The following is a 22,545-nucleotide window of genomic DNA, read 5'->3' on the forward strand; positions in this document are numbered from 1 at the left end:
GAGAAACATCAATGTGTGGTTGCTTCTGGCATGCCCCCTACTGGGGACCTGGCCTGCAACCCAAGTCATGTGCCCTGATAAGGAATCAAACCAGTGACCCTCTGGTTCACAGGCTGGCACTCACGTCACTGAGCCACACCAGGCAGGGCTGAAAAGAAATATTTTAAGCACTGATTGAACATTTGTGCATGTTGTTTTATTGTTAATTTTTTTCTATAATGGACTGTTTTCGGTTCACCCACTGCAAAACTCTTTGCTACACATTTCCACAGACTTGTCAGCAATAAATCTTTCTTATTAAGAGAATAATGGATGCAACTTTGGATGAGTTCCGGGGGTGCTAAAACGAGGCCATACGGTGTAGCAGGCTGTCCTAGTCCATGCAGGCTGCTGTAACAGAACACTATAAACTGGTGGTTTGTAAAGAACAGGAATTTACTGCTCACAGTTGTGGAGACTGGGAAGTTGAAAACCAAGGTCCCAGTGGTTCAGTGTCTGGCAAAGGCCCACTTCCTGGCTCAGGGACAGCTGGTCCTCATATGGTAAAGGGGATTAATTCCATTCATGAGGGCTCACCCCTTAAGGCCTAATCACCTCCCAAAGGCCCCACTCTTTCATACCACCACTTTGGGGATTAGGATTCAACATACGAATTTGGGGGGAACATAAACAGTCTGTAGCATAGGTTAGCATAGTACGGACACGATAAAGGATGGCTATTATTTGAAAATGAATTCAGTGGATATTCAAGTAGTGCTAATAATCATATATTTTATTCTATAGCTTAAAAAACTGTTCATTGTCATCCCCTTATCTACTAGAGGAAATTAAAGCTAGCCTGTCAGGCTGCCTAACAGAAGTAGTGAGTGTCTGAATGGGGAATCAACTGTACTCTATCCAGTTCAACTCTTTCATTTTCATCTAATACATGGGAAGACAGAGGTCCAGCGAATTCGAGAAACTTGCCCTGAGACAGACAGCACTTTGGGCTTAGCCAAGTGCAAACCAGGGTTCTTTGCATTAACACAAACTTGGATTTGTGTGGCCCTTCACAATTCATGAGGAGCCCCCACGAACTTATAGAGATGGCTTTCTTCCCCCCTCCGGTCTTTGGGCAATTTTTTGCATTCTCAGACCTGCGTTGCAGCAGCTGATTCTATACTGACCCCAAAATTTTAAAAAGAGATTTAAATACACACACATACACATACTTAAATGTGTGTATGCACATATATGTGTGTACGTATGGGAGAACAGCACCGTATCTTCGAGTCACCCCTTGCAGGCTACATACACCTTGGCAGACACAGAGCACAAAGAAGAACAGGCTTCAGTTCGAGAATTCCCAAGTTGCCACTGACACTTCAACAGACAGGCTTAGAGTGTTTATGTTTTCAAGAGGCGTGGGAATGTCTCTCGGCTCCTGTTTAATGAGTCTCCTTTTGAGACAGAATGGTGAGATCAGCGACTCTTCATGTAGTTTTTCTGCAAGTTCTTCAAAGAATGAATAGTGAGCCCGTTTATTTCTGCTCTCAGAGTTTTTCCTTCTTATTTTTCTTTGTTGCAAGGTTATATTTAAAGGCAGAGGTTTATAGGTTTTATAAAGATGTGAGAGAGGAACTGAGACAATAAATCCAAAACCACCATGAAAACTGAAAATCCAAAGTCAGGGACAGAGTGGGAGGTGATGCATTCTCTCCCCAGAGCTGTCACACACAAAGCGACTGTCCTCAAAAGCAGGAACAACCGAGACACTCAGTGGCAGAAGGAAGCTGGGGTCCTCGCTTTATACCTTTCAGTGTCTTCAGAACTGGGCTGGGTATCAAGTGTCTTTTCCAGAATAGGCCAGAGAAGATAAGTCCAATTTGGTTTTCAAGGCTTTAGTCATCTCTGTGGCCAGCAGGTCATGGAGGGACACGCCGTCATGGGAGTACACCCAGTTTTTCCCAGTCCAGTTGTAGCGCTTTGGTCCACTGCAAGACAAAACACACGCATGGTCTGTCCAGAGGACGGCTGTTTAGGAGGAAGACTGGTTTCACGGACGTTGCCACTAAAACACTGGAGTGACTCCAGAAAGTAATACTCAGTAAGGTATATATTTAACTCCTTGTCTTAGGGTCTTTCTATTTAAGAACAGTTACACAGTTCACCTTCTGGAATGATTTAGAGAATAATTCTCAAGACCTCAAAACATCTAAACCCTACTGATGAGTCTCTGGGTACCACACTCCCATCTGTTGCTTTTCCTGACTCATACATGGTACCTGCTACATCAGAGTGGTGCTTTGAAAAGTATGATCGTTCTTATACCATCGAGATGTTTGTCCTTGCACATATTATCATGTATGCATATTCATAATGTTGTGTAACCACTACTCCACCTAGCTCCAGAACATCTCATCCCTGCAAAAGATAACTGTGTACCCACAGAGCAGTTTCCTGTTTCCTCCTCTCCCCCTGTTCCTTCCCAGCCCCTGGCAACCACCTATATAATTAAAAACATTTAAAAAAATCAACCTTAAATCCCTGCAAGTTTGATGAGCTAGTTCTGTCACCTCAAGCTCGTCATGGGAACAGGAGTGGTGTGTGCCCCTCGTGCTGGGACCAGTGTGCTGTGTGGACACGGGTGGAGTTGGGCTTGGCACGTCTTGTCGTTCCAGTTGTACACTACTTGTGCCCGTTAGTTTCACCTCCTCTCAGCCTGGCAGAGGGGCAGATGTGCCAGCAGATAACAAGGTAACCAATAAGCACTTGAAGGAGGTGGGTGCAGAGGACACTGGAAGCCCATGAGAAGGGGCCCCTGTGCACTTAGGGAGAGATTCTCCAAAGTCCAAGAGTGGGAGGAGTTTGCCAGGAAGGGGGGAAGCTTGGGAGTACATCTTCTGGGGTACAAAAACATCAAAAATTTGCCCTGGCTGGTGTGGCTCAGTGGACTGGGCACCGGCCTGCGAACTGAAAAGTTGCCACTTTGATTATGGTCATGGACATGCCTGGGTCGCAGGCCAGGTCCCCAGCTAGGCATGTAAGAAAGGCAACCAATTGGCATTTCTCCCGTACATCAGTATTTCTCTCCCTCTCTTTCTCCTTCCCTTCCCCTCCCTCTGCAAATAAATAAATAAAATCTTAAAGCAAAACAAGCAAACAAAAAAATCAAGGATCTCTGTATTATCAACCAAATGCTGGGGTCTGAACATTTTCCTAACAATGGAGACGAAAGGGAAAAACCAGAAGGACGGAGGCCTTTGCTTCAAGTGCACAGACTGCGGAACACAAACTGCCGGGCCACATAAAAAAAGGCTAAGGATCCAGACCAAATCCAGAGCACGTCCTGGGCTCTGATGTGCTACCAGCACGCCCAGCAGAGCGAGCAGAAGCACCGGCCCCTCCACTGTTCCGGGCCCGCCTGGCCGCCCAGGCTGCATCCAGCTCCTCCTTCATTCTGTCCTGCGGCCTCCCCAGGGGGGCGAGGTGGCCAGGAAAGGCCACTCTTTCCACAGGACCGGAAACATTGTCAACTGAGAAAAGAAAGAAACAACCGCTCCCCACACCCAATTCTCACAAATGCAGTCCCATAAAAGATGAATTTGGACCATTGGGAAAAACAGAGTGGGAAATAACATTTTCATAAGGACATTGTAATATTTGTGATAGAAAATGGCTCCTTAGCAGATTTTCTTTCCAGATTCCCATTACAGATTACAGATTAAAAAAAGGAATTTATTATGATCTAGAAGTAAATGCTTCCACACATGCCTGCGGCTGGATCACATTGCTGGTGGGTGTGCCCAAACACGGCACAGACTTTTCCAGTCTCCAAACAGCAGGGAATTCTTTCAGTGCAGCGGCACGGTTGGTGCTGGTGCCCCGCCAGGCACTCACAAAGCCACGGTCCGCAGAGCTGACGGCCGGGCTGGAGCGGATCCGCCCAGTTTCTCCTACTGGTTCCCCTGGAGATGAAGGGTCAGAACGTACCGCACTCAAGCATGGCCACAGCGAGGGTTGGGGCAAAGAGAACTGGCCCACACAGGGTAAAACGCCTCCACTTCAAACACACGGAGTCTAAAAAGCAATCCCTTTGTGAATAAGGACCTTGCTAGAAAAGAGTGATTTCTGAAGTTGTTCTGCTGAATTGTAACACAGTCCCCCGTGAGGCTAGAATGAAGGAGACATGATGCTGAACTGACAAGGAGTATAATAGTAACCGCCTAAAAATGAGATCGAGGTTGGGGCAGGGGAGGTTAACTTAAAAAAAAAAGGCAAACCCAATTAGGCTCTCAAAGAAGTCTGTGTCTAGTTCTATTTGGGCCCTTCCCAATTCAGTCAATAGGTTCTCTCTGGGACGTGCTAGTGAAGGACCCACAAAGGCTGGTCCACGAGTGCTTTGAGGGCAGCTCCCTTCTACTGTCTTACAACCACTTCTACAGCAGCCAGAAGGATGAAGGACCCTCTCTGCCCGCGTGTTCTCAGGCCTTGGAATGCCATCCCCAGCACAATTTTTTATTCCACTAGATGGAAAGCACATCACTGGAAAAGCCATGAGAGATTAAATGCCTGGCATAGCAGCTTAAAACTCCCTCCCACCTCCACAGAGAACACAGTCCAATTCTGCAAATGCAATTCAATTAACCTTTAACTAAGATGCTCAAAACCAACTAGAGGTCAAACTTTAACCTGCTTTGAAGACAAAGTGCAGCTTGTTCAGGGGCTATAATATGAAAAGTGGCTTTCTAAAAGGCAGGGCAACGATTTAATAGAGAAAAACTGTCTAGGCCAGGTTCTGAAAAGTTATTAACTTTTCACTTCAGAGCTTGTTAACAGCCCAGTATCTGCTTTAGAGCAGCCACAGGATCACCAGACAGAAGTCACATAACCAAAAGAGACTTTCCTGCGGAGAATGAGACAGGGGCAAACACCAGGAAAGATCCATTTGCACAGACGCTGACATCTGAGGGGGAAGTTCTTCAATGGTCCATAATGTCATGTTTCAAAGAAGCTTGACAATGAGAGCTTTTGACCTTGGAACATACCTGGATGGTGAAGACAACCAGATTTGCTTGTTTGGGGTCTGCTTGTTGATCACGTAGGTGCCTAGATCTCCACCCAGTTTGATTGTTAGAACACCACTCTAGGGGGTCAGGTATGCGGGGGAAACATGAGGAAAATAAAATAAGATAGTTATCACTTTGTCATAATTGCTTCATGTTTTGTTACATTTCAACTCCATGCCTTCATAAAAGTACACAATATCCATCATAAAGAAACGTCTTCAGTTTAGTCTAGAAATACATCTTGCTGAAAGAACACTGCTCTCAGAAGGAGACTAGGGTATCTCACGCTGCTTCTCATTCTCTGTGAGTCCAGCCAGGTGAAAAGAACCATCCTCCCCTCTCGAGATGGGGACAGAGGCACACAGTGCTCAGGGAGGGGCTTGTCCCAGGTGTCACAGCTGGCACACCGGAAGACCTGCACCCTGACCACTGCCTTGTTTGCCCACTGCCAGCCAGAAACACTGGAGGGTGTTAAAGAAAACTCAGACGTTAACTCTCTTGGAGTGCCCTGTTGGCCCAAACAAGGGACAGGACAAGTTCCTTACCAAAAACAGGAAAAAAGGTAGGAAAGAAGGAAGTAACCAAACCATTTGCTCTGCCTGTCTCAGCTGAGCCCCAGCCTCAGCTCTGCTGGGGGAAGGCAGCCACTCCAGACCAGGGTTTCCGTTTCCAGACCCTTCCCACGCATCTCACAAGCTTCCCAGACACTCCTCTCCAGCTTTATTTTCCTCTACAGGAGCCGAGAATTCTTCAAAAGACCAGTTGGTCCAACTTTGCTGGATAAAGAATAAATGCTCATTTAAATTTGGAAACAGTCTTTCAACAAAGGAGCCCTTTAGTCCCAAGGCCAGAGGTTTCTTTAGAATGCGCAGGATAGATACTAAAGAAACAGCTACTCCACCAAGTGCCCTCGACCGGCACCAGCAGACAGAGGGACTGCTTGCTGTTCCCCAACCCTGCATCACCTGCGGAGACACACGGCGGCCTTTCTCTGGGCCTTCTAGAGTCTGTCCAACCAAGGGGCCCTGAATGGTTCTTACATTCTGTGTTTGGTTCACAAACACAAAGGGCTAGTTATTGAAAAGATGGAGAAAGTACCAATAATAATATAACTTGATAGGCATGAAATGGAAAGGATGCTGTTGAACGATTTTTTAATAACTTTTCTTTTCTGCTTAAAAAAAGCAGGGAAATTATAGCGACATTGGGACTACAGGTAATATAAATAATGTCCCAGGTAAATGATGTGTACCCTCCACTACTGTAAGCACCTTGAGAAGAGATGTGTCTGTTCATTCTAGCATTTTCAGTGTCTAGCACATCCGTTCTTCTGGTGAAGTGCTGGATGGATACAACATCCATTTGGGGTTGAATTAGCGGAGCGGATGATGACTGGGTACTGTGATAACTTGTATGAAAGTTGGTGGGAAGGTTATGCAAGGCAGAAGTTCTCCACACTCACGGCCCCCACCCCCGCTTCCTGTTCATTGCGTGTAATTCAATTTTTTCCCCAGTGGAGCCTGAAGCTGTTTCCAAAGGCAAGTGGCAAGAGCAGGAAGGAAATGAGCTGCCTTACTGGTTCCCCAGGAGTTCTTACTGCTTTTGGAACTGTCTGTAACAGACCAGAAGACAAGGGCGTTTGTTCATTACTGCTATTCCTCACGCAGCAATCTGAATCTATTTTGGGAGCGTGGGCAGACTTACATGCAGGGTGTGGGTGGTGGTGAGAGGATTAGAGACAGCCAAAACATTTAGCAGCTGCTGAGTCATGGGCACTGATCAATCAGAAGAGACCCTGGCCACAGCTGCTGAGGTTTATTAATTCCCACCAGTCAGTAGCAGCAGTACACAGGTGGAAGCAAAAAATAGCAATTTCTGTTGTCAACAACTGATTTATAGAAATAGACATATACCGAGTAGCTCGTTAAGTTAGGGACTTCATGTATTGCACTGGCCAAAAAGTTACATTTTTTTAGCCCTGGCTGGTGTAGTTCAGTGGATTGAGCACAGGCTGGGAACCAAAGTGTCGTTGGTTCGATTCCTAGTCAGGGCACATGTCTGGGTTGCAGGCCAAGTTCCCCACTTGGGGGGCACACGAGAGGCAACCACACATTGATGTTTCTTTCCTTCCCTTCCTCTTTCTCTAAAATATAAATAAAAAATAAAATCTTAAAAAAAGGTTACATTTTTTCTGTACAATGGCTCTAGTAGTGCCTACTAGAATGAAGTCTTGAAGTCTTTAACTCCATTTGAAACAATTGTTAGATTGTATTGTGACAGCTATCATATTACCGTGCATTTTAAAAAAACATCAAAATTGGTGAATTTGTGTGCAGCCATTTTACTATTGAAGATGGAAGAAGATACACAACATTTTTGGCGTATTACGCTTTATTATTTCAAGAAAAAGTAAAAATGCAACTGAAAATGCAAGAAGATTTGTGCGGTGTATGAAGAAGGTGCTGTGACTGATTGAATGTGTCAAAAGTGGTTTGCAAAGTTTCTTGCTGCTATTGACATTCTGGCCAAATCTTTGCTGTGGGGCTGTCTTATGCTTTGGAAGATGTTCAGCAGCACCCCTGGCCTCTACCCACTCGGAGCCAATAGGAGGAGAGAGCTGACATACTCAAAATATTCAAATCCATAGTTATTGGTGAAAATGAAAAATGTGTCTTTTATTTTACGAAGAAAAAGGCAACCGACTTTTGAGCCAACCCAATATATGTGGTTTCCCACACTCCTAAAACAGACACCACCTTACCCTTAATGAGTAAGAATAATAAACATGAAGGGAGTGTCCATAATCTGAGACCAGAATGGTCCTCGGGTCTACAAACCGCCTCCACCCTAACGCTGAAACTACGCAGACCCGTGTGGGAAGTTTTTCTCAGGAGAGGGTGGAGAACAGTCAGATTCTTAGAGGAGTTTCTGACCTCAAAAGGTTAAGAAACCTGTGCTCTACAGCAGTAAAGCATCAACAAAACAGTTCATGAAGAACATGGCAACAAGCAAATTCTCATAAAAAAAAAAAAGAACAAATGCACTCTTGGGTGTATCTGGGTTAGACAACTTGGTCTGCTTTCTTGGGTATATCTGGACCAGACAACTTGGTCAGCGTCAGGTTAGCAAAGTATCTATAAATGTTGAGTAGAATCAATGAAAGTGTGTTTTAGAAAAATTACGTGGGCCTTATTTCATTTACATAGTGACTCAACATTTATTACTTAAATAAATGGGCAGTGTTCCTCCAGGCATTGGGGTACCAAGAATGAAGTGTCCCCACTGCCAGGGAACTCAGTCTAATCATGGGAGCGGCTGTGTAAACAGACAGTGAGAATGTGGGGTGATCAGTGCTCCATGGAGTCACCCCCAGAATACTGGGTAAGGAAGGACCAATGGTGTCTGAATGGAACACCTAGGAGGGCTTCACAGAGGAGCCAACATCCAACTGGACCTTTAGGGGTTTATGTTTTAAACATTGGCCACCCCCAAATGTGACATTTTGGCATGTAAATTGTTTTGAACTGAAGGCAATTGACCCTGTGGCCCCAAGAAACTTTTACTTTTCCCTTAAATAATTTACATTTGGGGCCTTGCTCATAATAGAAGTTATTATCAGAAGTAACTTTTTATAACCTAGCTATATGGCAGGGCAAATTCCTAATTACTAAACATTTGCTCTTCTTATCATCCTGCAATGACCTTCCTCCCCTCTGAAGCCCCAAGGTGCCTTCCCTCATTTTAGCTCAGAGAGCCATATATGCCTCATTTTAACTGTCTGTCCCTAAATCTGTTATGTATGTGGGGTCTCTGACTCGCTCGTATGTGTGGGGGTCCCATGCATATGTATGTAATTAAATTTGGTTATTTCCTCTTGTTAATCTGTCTTATGTACATTTATTAGACCAGCTGAAAGAACCTAGGAGGGCAGAATAAAATTTCTTTCGTCACCAGGACCCTGAGAACAGGGAGAGACTGTATTCCAAGAAAGCTCAAGCAATAGTGTCACGGGTGTTCCATTGCCTATAATGTACTTCAACTGATTTATCTTATACGTAAAATATGTACATTAGCCCCTGAAAGACCAATCAGAAATTCGCTCTCTAGGGCAGTCAGCGTTTCAAAGCATTTCATCAGAAGTCCAAACTAGAGGCGGCTACTCCATTCCTTTGGCTTTCTACATCTGCACTACAGAATTTCCTGAGTAGCACACGATTTGCTACAAGTAACTTTTTGCTGGTGAGTAGAATGATACTCAGGTATATGGATTGGCCGGAAAAACAGGGGCCTCTTCCCTTGTAGGAGCCGGTTACACTCAGTCACAGGACCTGGGAAGCCCAGCAGCTGAGTCACTCTTGAAAGAGACACAGAAGGGAGGACTGAATAAGGTCCTATGACTACCACTGAGCAGAAGCTTTTGTTGCTGGATTCCATGAGGTCAACAGGATCCAGCTGCTAGAATACTGGCACATTTGCTTCTAATGAAACATTTATGCAAAGTACTTGGGCCAAGGTGGCGCTTCACTGATCCTACAATAACAGGGGGTGTGACTGTTTCTGTGACATACTAGTAAGTGTTTGCACGTGTGGCAGGGTTCAGCCCGGGACTGGGTTTTCCTCCAGCTACAGCCCTTGGCAGCTAGAGGAGGAGGGACCTGTGACGTCCCCATCTCTAAGCACCCCACAGATGGCTGGGTTGGCCAGGCCCGTGTGTAACAGTTCCCAGGCGGCCCTGCGCTCTGAGGCGGTCTGNACACAGAAGGGAGGACTGAATAAGGTCCTGTGACTACCACTGAGCAGAAGCTTTTGTTGCTGGATTCCATGAGGTCAACAGGATCCAGCTGCTAGAATACTGGCACATTTGCTTCTAATGAAACATTTATGCAAAGTACTTGGGCCAAGGTGGCGCTTCACTGATCCTACAAGAACAGGGGGTGTGACTGTTTCTGTGACATATTAGTAAGTGTTTGCACGTGTGGCAGGGTTCAGCCCGGGACTGGGTTTTCCTCCAGCTACAGCCCTTGGCAGCTAGAGGAGGAGGGACCTGTGACGTCCCCATCTCTAAGCACCCCACAGATGGCTGGTTTGGCCAGGCCCTTGTGTAACAGTTCCCAGGCGGCCCTGCGCTCTGAGGCTGTCTGCACAGGCACTTCTCCAGCCCTGCCTGGGCACTGCTGCATTGTCCGCGGCTGACTGTGGTCATTAAAACTACCTGGAAGGCATTCATTCCTTTCTTGCCCTGTTGCCTCTGTTTACCGAGTCCCCCACTCTCCTTACAACCAAGCTTGGCACCTCCGAGACTTTGCTGGCTCCTCCACAGGAGGGAGTCCCTTCTCTATTCAGCGCCCCAACAACCATATCCAACAGTCTCTCTATCACTTTAGCCTGAGCGCTGGTTTTCCTAAATAATTCCTTGGTCTAACCCAAAATGCAAACTTCATGACGTCTCCTGGTATTAATTGCTGTCAAGAGGATTAACCTCTGAAGGGGATTATTCCCAATGGCAAAAGAAGAACTGCTCCCTAAGGCCTCAGCAGTAATTCTAAATTCAAAGGCAGGCCTTTGCTAAAGTCTGCCACCTGGTGGCCAGTAGATACCCACCAGCACTCGCCTAGCTTCCAGGATGTGGGGCTTAGGGTCTCATCCAGCCCAGAAGTTCTCACCCAAGCTGCCTATTAGAATCAACTGGAGAGAGGATTTTAAAACTTTAAAACCTCCAATGCCTTGTCTGGGCCACACCCCAGACCCACTGATAAAAACTCCTAGGGGTGGGCTGTAGTGATGCACATTCAATCTCAGGTGAGCTTTTAAAACATACGCCTCCTAGGAATGCACCCTGACCTACTGCCTGAGAATCTCCAGGAGTGGGGCCCCTGTCAGTGCTGCCTGGATACTTCTCAGGCACTATCCACCCTGCTCAGAGCGAGCGGTCTAGTTCAGTGTTCCACACGTCCGCCCGAGGAGACAAACACACGCTCAGTCCCGTTCTGATTTATCTTTACAGGGAACTGAGTGAAGCATGAGAATCTGTACTTTTAAGCAAAAATGAGGATCCAAGAGGCTGAATGACCTGCCCAAGGCCACAAGGCTGGCGCAGCAGGGCTGGAATGGGAACCCTAGTCTTTCGGTCTCATCCCTAACCACATGTTCTTGGATGCATGCTTACCTCTGCTAGAGGGGCATTCTTTATTTTAGTGAGCTAAAATTCCTAGGGAGAAAAGGGTAAAACGAAGTAAGTGAAGAGGTACCCCAAAGGAGACATCATAGTCTTCGAATGTGTAAGGCTCGTCTGCAAGGTCTTCAAAAAACTCCGCCAAGGAGTCCAGGGTCTCTTCTGCCAGTCTCTCGTAAGTGGCCTCGTCAAGGGAGCTGCGGGGCAACGACAAAACCACCCAAACATGCGCTTACCAACCACTCCATCTCAGTAAAGTCAAAACACCACATTCATTTGTGTAGATTTATGAAGTTGGTGGAAAATAGCTAACATGTACAGGGTAAACATTAAACAGCATAAAGGACTGACAGACAAGTAATAAGCTTTTCTTCCCAAATTGGCAGTCCCCATCCTCACAGTCAAGTGTGATGGCAGTCTCTTCTGTATCTTTCCAAAATTTTTATGTTCTTTTTAATTTACAAATGAAGCACGGCCCTGGCCCGGTAGCTCAGTTGGTTAGAGCTCTGTCCTAATGTGCCAAGGTTGCTGGTTCCATCCCTGGTCAGGGTACACAGCAGAAGCAACCAATGAATGCATAAATAAGTGGAACAACAAATCAATGTTTCTCTCTCTCCTAATCAATAAATAAAAAAATTAAAAAGCAAAACAAATGAGGCACATTACAGTTCTCACAAATACATCTTGAAAATGTTTTTCATATTAGCACATAGGGATTTTTATAATATTTTACATTATTCATTCAACCAGTCACCTTTAGCTGGAGGTTGAGGTCTCCACTGCTTTTATTATTAAAATTTATATCTGGCAGACCACAAAGTGGGATAAAATATTTGCATTACATACATCTGAAAAGAACTTATTTCTAGAATAAAAAGAACTCCTACAAATCAGTAAGGAAGAAAACCCAATAGAAACATGGGTAAAATACTTGAACAACCTCATTTAAAAAAACAAACAAACATATCCTAATGGCCAATGCATGCATGAAAAGGTGCACAACTTTGTTAATCTTCAGAAAAATAGAAATTAAAAAATCACAATGAGATACCTCTAGGATGGTTAAAGTCAAAGAGACAGATAATGTCAAGAGTCAGCCAGGAAGTGAAGCCACCCGAGCGTTCAGATTCTGGTTGCTGATGGTCTAGTGAATGGAACAATCACCGGGAAACTGCTGGGCAGTGTCTCCTAAAGTTGATGACATTCACATGTCATCAGTTCCAGTCTTGGATGTACACAACAGAAACGCACATCACACTTCCAGTCAAGATGGCAGCATAGGTAAACACAGCTCAACCCTATCGACCACAATCACACCAAAAATAAAACTAAATTACAGAACCATCACTCAGAACCATCAGAAATCACATGGAATGGAAGTCTGACAACTATGGAATTAAAGAAACCACACCCATCCAGACTGGTAGGAGGGGTGGAGACACAGAATGGGCTGGTCCCACACACGTACGGTGAATAAAATTCAGGAGGGATGTTTTGGGAGTGAGGAGTCCCTGCCCTACACCCAGGATTCCAGTGACAGGTTGATAAGTCCCCATAATATCTGGCTATAAACACCAATGGAGACTCAGTGGGTGGAAGAAAATTCTGGAGCCCCAAGCAGTTCCTCTTAAAGAACCCCCACACAGACTCATCTACTCAGACTCACTCCCTCTGAGCTCCAGCACAGGAATAGCTGCTTAGGAGGCACCAGCGGCGTACAGGGAGGAAGTGAGGGGTCTGGCATTAAGGCGAGAGGTCGGGGACAGCTTTCTCCCAGACAGAAAGGCCACTGTCCCTTTTCTGAACCCTTCTCCCACAGAGCCACAGAGTTGCTGGTAGGTGCCATACCTGAAACTCCATAAACCTGGCTAACACGGTTTGCCCCACCCTGGAGATACCCTGAGGTCCTGTCCCACCCAAGCTGTTAACAGACTTTCCATTTGAAGGGATGGTTTGGTTCAAGCTTCACAATTTCCTAAGTCCTCTCAAATAAGAAACAGCCATCTCAGTGAGCCACCAGCCCCTGTATCTCTTGCTAAGTCGCCCCAGGCATGGCACTAGCGGCAGCCAGCCTAGATTCACAGTTTGGCCTTGCCTGGGACTCTCCAAGCCCTGCACAAGCAGCAGCCATCTCCGATTGCTTTAAAGCCAAGGCAGGGTGGCCTTGAGCAAAACAAAGGTGGGAGCTCACTTTGGCTTGCACCACCTGAAAATGTAGAGCCTGCACACCCAGTGGACAGGTACAGACCATGTCAGAGCACCACCACGCTGCCTCTGCACAGCTGATCCTCCACAGAGGATAGAGGATGGTGGTCAGTGATCACAGCCAATCCTGGCAGCTGATTGGCCTGGGTAAATCCCTCCCACTGATCTGACAACAGCAAACAAGGCTCAACTACAAGAGGAGTGTGTACTCAGCCCACATGAAGGGACACCTTGAATACCCAGTTTGGGTGATAGGGGAGGCTGTGCCTCCAGGACACCTACTACATTAGGCCACACTGCCAACCCAGGGAGTCAAAGTAGCTCTACCTAATACATGGAAACAAACAGAGGGAAGTTGTCAAGATGAGGACACAAAGAAACATGGCCTAAATGAAAGGACAGATCAAAACTTCAGAAAGTTGAATGAAATGGACATAAGCAATCTATCAGATGCAGAATTCAAAACACTGGTTATAAGGATGCTCAAGGAACTTAGTGAGGATCTCAGAAGCATATAAAAGATCCAGGCAGAAACGAAGGGTATACTGATTGAAATAAAGAACAATATACAGGGAAACAACAAGAGAGTGGATGAAGCCAAGATTCAAATCAATAATACGGGACATAAAGAAGCAAAAAAACAATCAATCAGAACAACAAGAAGAAAAAAGAATCCCAAAAAAATGAGGACAGTATAAGCAGCCTCTGGGATAACCAAAAGGGGACCAACATTTGCATCATAGGGGTGCCAGAAGAAAATAAAGAGCAAGAAATTGGAAATCTATTTGAAAAAACAGTGAAAGAAAATTTTCCTAATTTGGGGAAGGAAATAAACATGAAAGCCCAGGAAGCACAGAGTCCCACACAAGATGGATGCAAAGAGGCCCACTCTAAGACACATCATAATTAAAATGCCAAAGGTTAAAGATGAAGAGAGCATCTTAAAATCGGCAAGATAACAGAAGTTAGTTACCTACAAAGGAGTTCCCATAAGATTGTCAGCTGATTTCCCAAAAGAAACCTTGCAGGCCAGAAGAGACTGGCAAGATATATTCAAAGTCATGAAAAGCAGGGACCTACAGCCAGACTGCTCTATCCAGCCAAGCTATCACTGAGAATCAGAGGGCAGACAAAGAGCTTTCCAGACAAGAAAAACTAAAGGAGTTCATCATCACCAAACCATTATTATATGAAATGTTAAAGGGACTTATTTAAGAAAAACAAAGGTCAAAACTGTGAACAATAAAATGACAAAAAATAAAAATCTATCAACAACTGAATCTAAACAACAAACTAAGCAAAGGAAAAGAATGAGCCATAGATACAGAGAGTGGTTTGATGGCTGCCAGATGGCAGGGGGACGTAGTGGGTGTGAGGGTCTCACTTAAGAAAAAGAAGATCATACCAACAAGTGGACTCTAATCAACAAACCAAACGAGAGAGCAAACTAGAACCAGAGATATGGAAATAAAGAACAAACTGACAGTAACCAGAGGGGAGGAGGAGAGGGGTAAGTGGGGAAAGAAGAGGAAGGGTCAAGTCAAGGAACATGCACAAAGGACCCATGGACAAGAATAATGTCGGGGAGACTGAACGTGGGAGGTGGGTGTGGGCTGGTCCAGGGAGAGCAATGAGGGAAAAACAGGGACAATTCTAACTGAACAACAATAAAAATTTTTTTTTAATTAAAAATTGAAAAAAGATCTAAACTATGAGCAATAAAATGGCAATAAATACCTATCTATTAACAGTTGAGTCTAAAAAACAAACTAAGCAAACAGAAGAACAGAGACAGCACCATGGATACGGAGAGCATTGAGGTGGTTGCCCGCAGGAAGGGAGGTGTGGGGATGGGTGAAGAGGCGAGGGGACTAAGAAGTACAAGTAGGTAGTTACAGAATAGCCACGGGGATGTAAAGTACAGTGTAGGAAATGGAGTAGCCAAAGAACTTATAGGCATGACACACAGACATGAACATTGGTGGGTGTGGGGAACTGCCTGAGGGAGTGGGGGGTGTTGGGTGGAGGGGGGCAAAGAGGGAAAAATTGGGACAACTGTAATAACATAAGCAATAAAATATAATTAAATAAAAAGAAATGCATACTTAGCAAAAACAGACTCAGAGGTATAAGAACAAAGTGATGATTGCCAGAGAGGCAGGGATGGGGATGGGCAAAATGAGAAGAAAATTAAGAGATACAAACTTCCAGTTATAAAATATGTAAGTTATGGGGACGTAATGTACAGCACAGGGTGTACAGTTAGACCTGTGCACGGTGACAGATAGTTATTAGAGGTATGGAGGTGACCATTTGGTAAGGTATATAAATGTCGAATCACTATGTTGTACACCTGAGATGCGTATTGTATGTCAACCATACTTTAATTTTTTAAAAAATGCATTCCTGGGTTCAACAAAAGCCATGCAGTATATTAGAATGTTCAGAGCAGAAGTACCCTACAGCCCCAAACTGAAAACTGCCCAATGTAATGTGCCCATATGGAATAATACAACAGATAAATTGCAGTATATTCATACAATGGATTAATATATAGCAAAATAAAAATGCCTATTAACAACAATATGGACAAAATCTCACAAACATAATGGTGACTGAATGAAGCCACACACAAACATATTTATCTTTAATGATACAGTTTATACAAAGTAACACACCAGGCTAAATTAATCCAGCCTGTTGGAAATCAGAACGGGAGTTACTCTGGGGCAGGGAGGGGTTAATAAGTTGAAGTGAGCAGCAGGCTTGCTTTTAGGGGTGGGTAATTCTATTTCTTGAGCTATTTTTGAGTTACATGCTATGTTCGGTTTTTGAAAATACATCAAGCTGTACATTTACGACTTGGAGACATTCCTATACAGTACTTCTCAATTTAAAAGAAGCGCTATAAATCCACAGAGACAGAAAGTAGAACAGTGGCTTGGAGAGGGGGAACGGGGAGTGATTATCAATGTGCAGGCTGTTTCTTCTTGGAATGATGAGAATGCTCTGGAGTTAGTGGTGAAAGCTGCACAACCAGGTGAATAGTCTCAGAACCTCAAAATGGTACATTTTAAATGGTTAACTTTATGATGTGTGAATTACAACAATATAAATACTATTCTAACAAATATCCTTGTATGAGCTTTTGTGTCTATACAGATCTATGTGTAGGTTACAAGATGTAAGCGATAACTCCATCATCTGAGAGTTTCCAGGATGCCTAAAGTAAGGCACCAGTGGCTGCTGGATAATTCATGTGAGACATAAAGGTCTGCAACATGACCACTGAACACCCAGCCCATCATCTGCTTCAAGCATAAGATGTGGGGGAAGGTTCTGGACTGATTAGGAGATGGTGAGGGGCCTGGCTGGGTGTGCTGCAGAGAACCTGCAGAAGAGGCTGACATGTGTCCTGAGGAGTGTGGAAACATAAAAACACACCTGACCCAGGTATGAAGTCCAAAGTCAAGAGCTTGGCAGGTGCGACCTGACAGCAGCCAGTTTGGCTATAGCAGAAGTGTGCTGTCCTCCTACTCATGGCAGGACAAAGGCGTGCTTCCCAGAGACCAGAAGTAGGCCCTGAAGAAGAGAACTGGGCCCCATCATGCAGGGGCCCCACGGGACCTAGAGGATCACCTGCAGGGGTGAGGGGCAGCAGCAGAGAGTCTGTGCAGGGAGGAACTGGAAATGGTCCCAAAAAAGCAAAAACCTAACGAAGGCAGCAGCACACAGCCCTGGCCCAGAGGGTGGGTGCCCTCCAGGCCCTCTGTTAGCCTGCTGCCTGGGATAACCTGGAAGGCCAACAGCATGCTTACTGAGCCTGCGGTTGTGGGGACGGTTAGAATGCTCCTGTGTATGGTGGTTCCTTGCTCTCAGTTGGTGCGACATGGAAACGGTGAGCCAGGAGAGAACCGGCACATCTGCAGGCAGATGGAATGACATGAAACACTTGGGGGTTAAAGGCTGCACACAGATGAAAAGGCCAAAGGAGGATGTAAGGCTTTGAACAACACAGGCCTCTCATTAAGCCAAAAAAAAAGGGATCCAATCCTCTTGCAGAAATCAGGTTGAGAGAGCTGTGCATGGGGTGAGGATGCAAAAAGCAAGGTAGCCTGGGGCTTACATCCATGGAGGAAATTTGGCTGTGGATACTGGCTGTGGGACTGACTGGAAGTAACGAGATCAGAAGCCTACTAGGTTTTTGAGAAAATCCTGTATCAGGGAAAAATGAGTCTGGCCTACAAGAGCCTACTGAAACCTTAAAGACACGACAGTCTTTGAAAGCCCAAACTGCTCTCAGTAGGAAGTGGGCTGCAAAGGCTGCCTGCCCCCGAGGAGGACACTGCTTGCCTCCCCTGGGACCACGGCAGGTAATGGACAAGGAGGAGACTCCCAGGGGGCAGAACTGGGGTTTCTTGGAGGAATGGGCCCCTCTGCCAGTTGTTTCAGGCAGCCCAGGGGAACTCCGTTGCTACCATAGGCCAGGGACACATCGCTTTTCTGAATGGAAGTTGTGGGAGTAGTTAACTTGCCTTGCCCCATCTGTGTGTGTGGCTCTATGTGTGTTTGTCTGTGGGAGTGTGTGAGTGTGTAAGTCAGAGAAGCCATTCCCAGATGTGAGGGAGAGGACCGTTATGGCACCTGGAAATCTTGGCCTTTGAGGGGAATGAGTGACCACATAGGCCGTGGTTGCAGCCCTGGGGCTGGAGGCAGCATGTGTGATGTGTGGAAAAAGGGGCCGTGCAGGTATCAGTGGCTGAGGGTAGACCAAAGCAGTGCCTAGCAGCTTTCCACCAGAACTCATCGCCTCCTCTCCAGGGCACCTACTGGACCACACATCCCAGCTTCCCCCGTAGCCAGATGGGGCCAGGGAACCAAGTCCTTCCTTCTAAAATGTGAGGGACAAGTGCCACTTCCAGGCCTTCCATGCTCTCGTACCTTTCTGTGGAATAGAACCTGGACAGGGCAACCTGGCCTTGACCATGCAGAGCACAGTAAAGCACTGGCAGGTGACAGGAAGGTGGAGGGAGGCTGGCTCCCTGAATCATTTCACAGAGGCCTGGACTGCCCAGGGACACAAATCACTTCTGTTCTGGGCCGTTACAGTCTGGGCCTATTTGCTACAGAAGCTCGGCTTACCCTAACTACTAAGGTATCAAAGAGAATAATAACAAAACTCTGGAAACAACCTACATGTCCACCAATAGGAGATGGGTTCAATAAATTATGGTACAACTATAAAATTGAATACTATTTCATTAAAAATAACATGGTCGACAGTGATGTGGAGATGTTTATGAGTGATGGTGCTAAGGAAGAAAACAGGTTCTGTAAAAGATAATAGAAGTGTGTGCATGTGTGTATATGTTGGAGAGAGAGATCTGATGTGGAAGGTGTTTATCTTACCCTGGGTTGCCCAAAGTTCCTGCTGTCCTCACGTTTATCAAACAGACACTCTGCTTTTTGATATTCAGCATCTGGTTGAGGCAGTGGAGGCTCAAACTCTAAAAGCCAAAGTTAAGAAGAACACTATGATTTTTTAGTATATTACAGTCCATTAATGACAGTTCAATATCATCATTTTCTACATTTGAGAGTAACCCAGTTAGAGGCTTCCAGGAGTATTTATTAGGAATGTTTTCACCTTTTTTAATGTATTACATGGAATTCTCCCAGTCTCTAAGCCAGTGCTGTCCGGTATAGTAGCCACCAGCCACATGCACCATTTAAATGTAAATGTATTGCACTGAAATAAAATTTAAAAAGTCAGTTGCTTAGTTGCATCAGCCACATTTCAAGTGTCCTGTGGTCTCATTGGCTAGTGACAGAGATATAGAACAAACCCATCATCACAGGAAGTTCTAGGCTGTTAGCACAGGCGATGCTGGAAGCTCCAGTAATGGTCCTAGCTTTTGACTAAAAACAAGCAACACGTAGCAAGAGGCAGCAGTGGGCTGCCGTCCAGATGAGAAGTTCTGACGGTGGACAGCTGTCTGGCAGATCTGATTAGTTAACATCATCTGCAGGAGACAATGTGACCTATCGATTTCTTTCAATATATCCCTACTGACCAGGTGAAGGGTCAGAGAAAATAACGGGGGTGGGGGTGGCGGGGGAAGGAAGTGGAGAGGTAGAGAAGGGGACCTTGCAGAGGGATCTACCACAGTGCACGAAAGCACGGAGCCTGTGAAGGGACAGAAAAGCCCGAACGCCGAACGCCGACAGCAAGGGAGGTGAGAGAGGGGTGAGGGCTACAGGGGCTCAGCTGGACTTAACCCTGGGGAGGCACTGAAGGGCTTTAAGAAGTTTGCGATATTATTTACATTCTCCAAAGGTCACTGGTTGCCCTTAACGGGTGAGAGGCTGTCAGTTTGGGCTCTTGAGCCATCATCAGGCCCAAGGCAAAAGGCACGGGGTTGAGAGGTGAGTAGAGAAGGAAAAGGGGAGAGGGGGTGCAGAGCGCAGGCGACAAGTCTAAAAAGGTTGGCTCTGAAGGAGTCAGGGCATCCGAGGTAACCGCAGTTACAGCTACAACACGTGCTAGACTGTTCATTATCTGCTGGGCATTGTTTTCAGTCTTTACAGAAACAAACTCTTTCAGTCCGCCGCGTCCCGCAGTGCACCCGAGAGCCGGAGCGTGCGCGCGTGCGCAGAGCGTCACCGGCTGCGTGATCTCCCTCCTCCAGCGCGCGCGCGGCCCCGCGGTGCCTGGCGGGTACTCACTGTGTGGCTGGAAGCGCAGGCCCGCCCGGCTCTGGAGCGGAGGTCTCTGCGGCCGCTGAGTGGGATGTTGCTCGTCGGCGGTGCGGTCCTAACTCCGGTGTGGGCCAAGCTGGGTAGCGCAGAGCGGGGTAGGAGGCCGGCAGCCGAGCGGCGTCCGAGCGTCCACATCCTCCCCGCGATCTGCAGCCGCTCCGCCCTCCCGTCCGGGGGCGCTGCAGCGACACCTGGTGGCCGGGGGTCGCACGGGCCGCTTTTCAGCTCAGAGCCCAGGGCTTCTCTTCTGTAGGCTCTGTGAACCTGTCAGAGGTTGGACTTCAGAACTGCCCAGCTTTGCGCTGTTTGTGTCTTTAACAATATTGGAGAAACCAGTTTGTTCAAAGCACGGATCTGTCGCTCCTGGGCAACATAGTGAATGAGTAGCCAAGGTTCCTGACCGCGGAGACCTTATCCTAGTGACCCATTGCTGCAGAAATTCTATACAGGAAGGATTTGGGAGCCCAGTCTTACTGGGAACGGGCAGGGTTCAAGTCTTGAAACTGGCTGCCAGTATAGGTTATAACAGTTAATTAAGAGTGTGCACACAGGACATGGACTGCCTGGTTTATATCTGGACACTGCATACTTGCTAGCCTCTGTAATACGGGTTTCATAAAAGTTTCTATTTCATAGGGTTGTAAAAGTAAAATGAATTAATCCATATAACATTTTGTTGGACAAGCCCTAGACCCTAATAAGTGCACAGTATTAAGTTAATACATTTTACTTTGTATTGTTATTCTATTACAGTTGTCCCAATATTTCCCCCTTTGCCCTCCTTTGTCACTCCCAGCCCCCTGCCCCCCACTCCCACAGTCAATTCCCACACTGTTGTCCATGTCCGTGGGTCATTCATACATGTTCTTTGATTAGTCCTTTCCCCTTCTTTCCACCATTATCCCCCTCACGCCCTGGCAGCTGTCAGTCTGTTCCATGTTTCCATGTCTCTGGTTCTATTGTGCTCTTAGTTTATTTTCTTCATTAGATTCCTGTTGTAAGTGACATCATATGGTTTGTCTTTGACCACCTGGCTTATTTCACTTAGCATAATACTCTCCAGTTCCATTCATGCTGTTGCAAAAGGTAGGCACTTTTTCTTTGTGATGGGTAGTAGTCCATTTTGTAAATAGACCCCAGTTTTTGGATCCACTCATCTGCTCATGGGCACTTAGGCTGTTTCTAGCCCTTGGCTGTTGTAAACAGTGCTGCTATGAATGTAGGGGTGTGTAAGTTCCTTTGAATTGGAGTTTTGGAGTTCTTAGGGTATATTCCCAGGAGTGGAACTGCTGGGCCAAAAGGAAGTTCCATTTTTAATTTTTTGAGGAAACTCCATACTGCTCTCCACAGTGGTTGCACCAGGCTGCATTCCCATCAACAGTGCACTAGGGTTCCCTTTTCTCCACATCCTCACCAGCACTTGTTTGTTGATTTATTGATGGTGGACATTTTGAGAGGTGTGAGGGATATCTCACTGCGGTTTTAATTTGCATCTGTCTGATGTCTAGTGATGTTGAGCTTCCTTTCATATGTCTCTGGACTCTGTGTATGTCCTCCTTGGAGAAGTGTCTGTTCAGGTCCTTTGCTCATTTTTCAGTTGAATTTTTGGTCATCCTGGGGTTGAGTTGTATGAGGTCTTTATATATTTTGGAGATCAAAGCCTTGTCTGATGTATTGTTGACAAATATGTCCTCCCATACCGTTGGTTTTCTTTTCATTTTGCTGATGTTTTCTTTAGCCGCTCAGAAGCCATTTGTTTCTGCAGTCCCAATTTGTTTGTTTTCCCTCTATTTCCCTTGCACTAGGAGATATATCGACAAAAATATTGCTACATGGGATATCTGAAATTTTACTGTGTGTATTTTCCACTAGGGCTTTTATGATATCACAAGTTGTATTTAACTGTTTTATCCATTTTGAGTTTATGCTGATGTGTGGCATAGGTTGGTGGTCTAGTTTCTTCCTTTTTTTTTTCCATGTACCAGTCCCGTTCTCCCAACACCATTTATTGAAGAGACTATCTTTACTCCATTGTATACTCATGCCCCCTTTATCAAATATGAATTGACCATAGAGATATGGGTTTATTTCTGGGCTCTTTGTTCTGTTCCATCGATCTATATGTCTGCTCTTATGCCAGTAACAGGCCATTTTGATGACAGTGGCCTTGTAATAAATATAGCTTTATATTGGGTATTGTGATCCCTCCAACTTTATTCTTCTTTCTCAAAATTCCTGAGTCTATTCAGGGTCTTTTTTGGCTGCATATAAATTTTTAGAGCATTTGTTCTAGACCAGTGAAACATGCCATTGGTATTTTAATAGGGATTGCATTGAATCTATAAATTGCTTTGGGTACTG

The 22,545-nt window shown here is 45.7% G+C and overlaps 1 protein-coding gene across 1 annotated transcript; it reads right to left on the reverse strand.

Moving 5' to 3' along the window:
* Nucleotides 1–271: 271 nt before the first annotated feature.
* FXN (frataxin) lies at nucleotides 272–20,373 on the reverse strand. The gene is made up of 5 exons (XM_037061704.1): nucleotides 20,152–20,373; nucleotides 18,835–18,932; nucleotides 11,297–11,417; nucleotides 5,028–5,125; nucleotides 272–1,973 (listed from the first exon to the last, which is right to left on the reverse strand). Exons 1-5 carry the CDS (start codon nucleotides 20,317–20,319, stop codon nucleotides 1,823–1,825), a joined length of 636 nt encoding a protein of 211 aa, XP_036917599.1. The 5' UTR covers nucleotides 20,320–20,373; the 3' UTR covers nucleotides 272–1,822.
* Between the last annotated feature and the right edge of the window lie 2,172 nt (nucleotides 20,374–22,545).

Source organism: Sturnira hondurensis, unplaced genomic scaffold (genome assembly GCF_014824575.4).
Source record: "Sturnira hondurensis isolate 20B ecotype Veracruz unplaced genomic scaffold, ASM1482457v3 Scaffold0013515, whole genome shotgun sequence".
In the NCBI taxonomy this organism is placed as follows: domain Eukaryota; kingdom Metazoa; phylum Chordata; class Mammalia; order Chiroptera; family Phyllostomidae; genus Sturnira; species Sturnira hondurensis.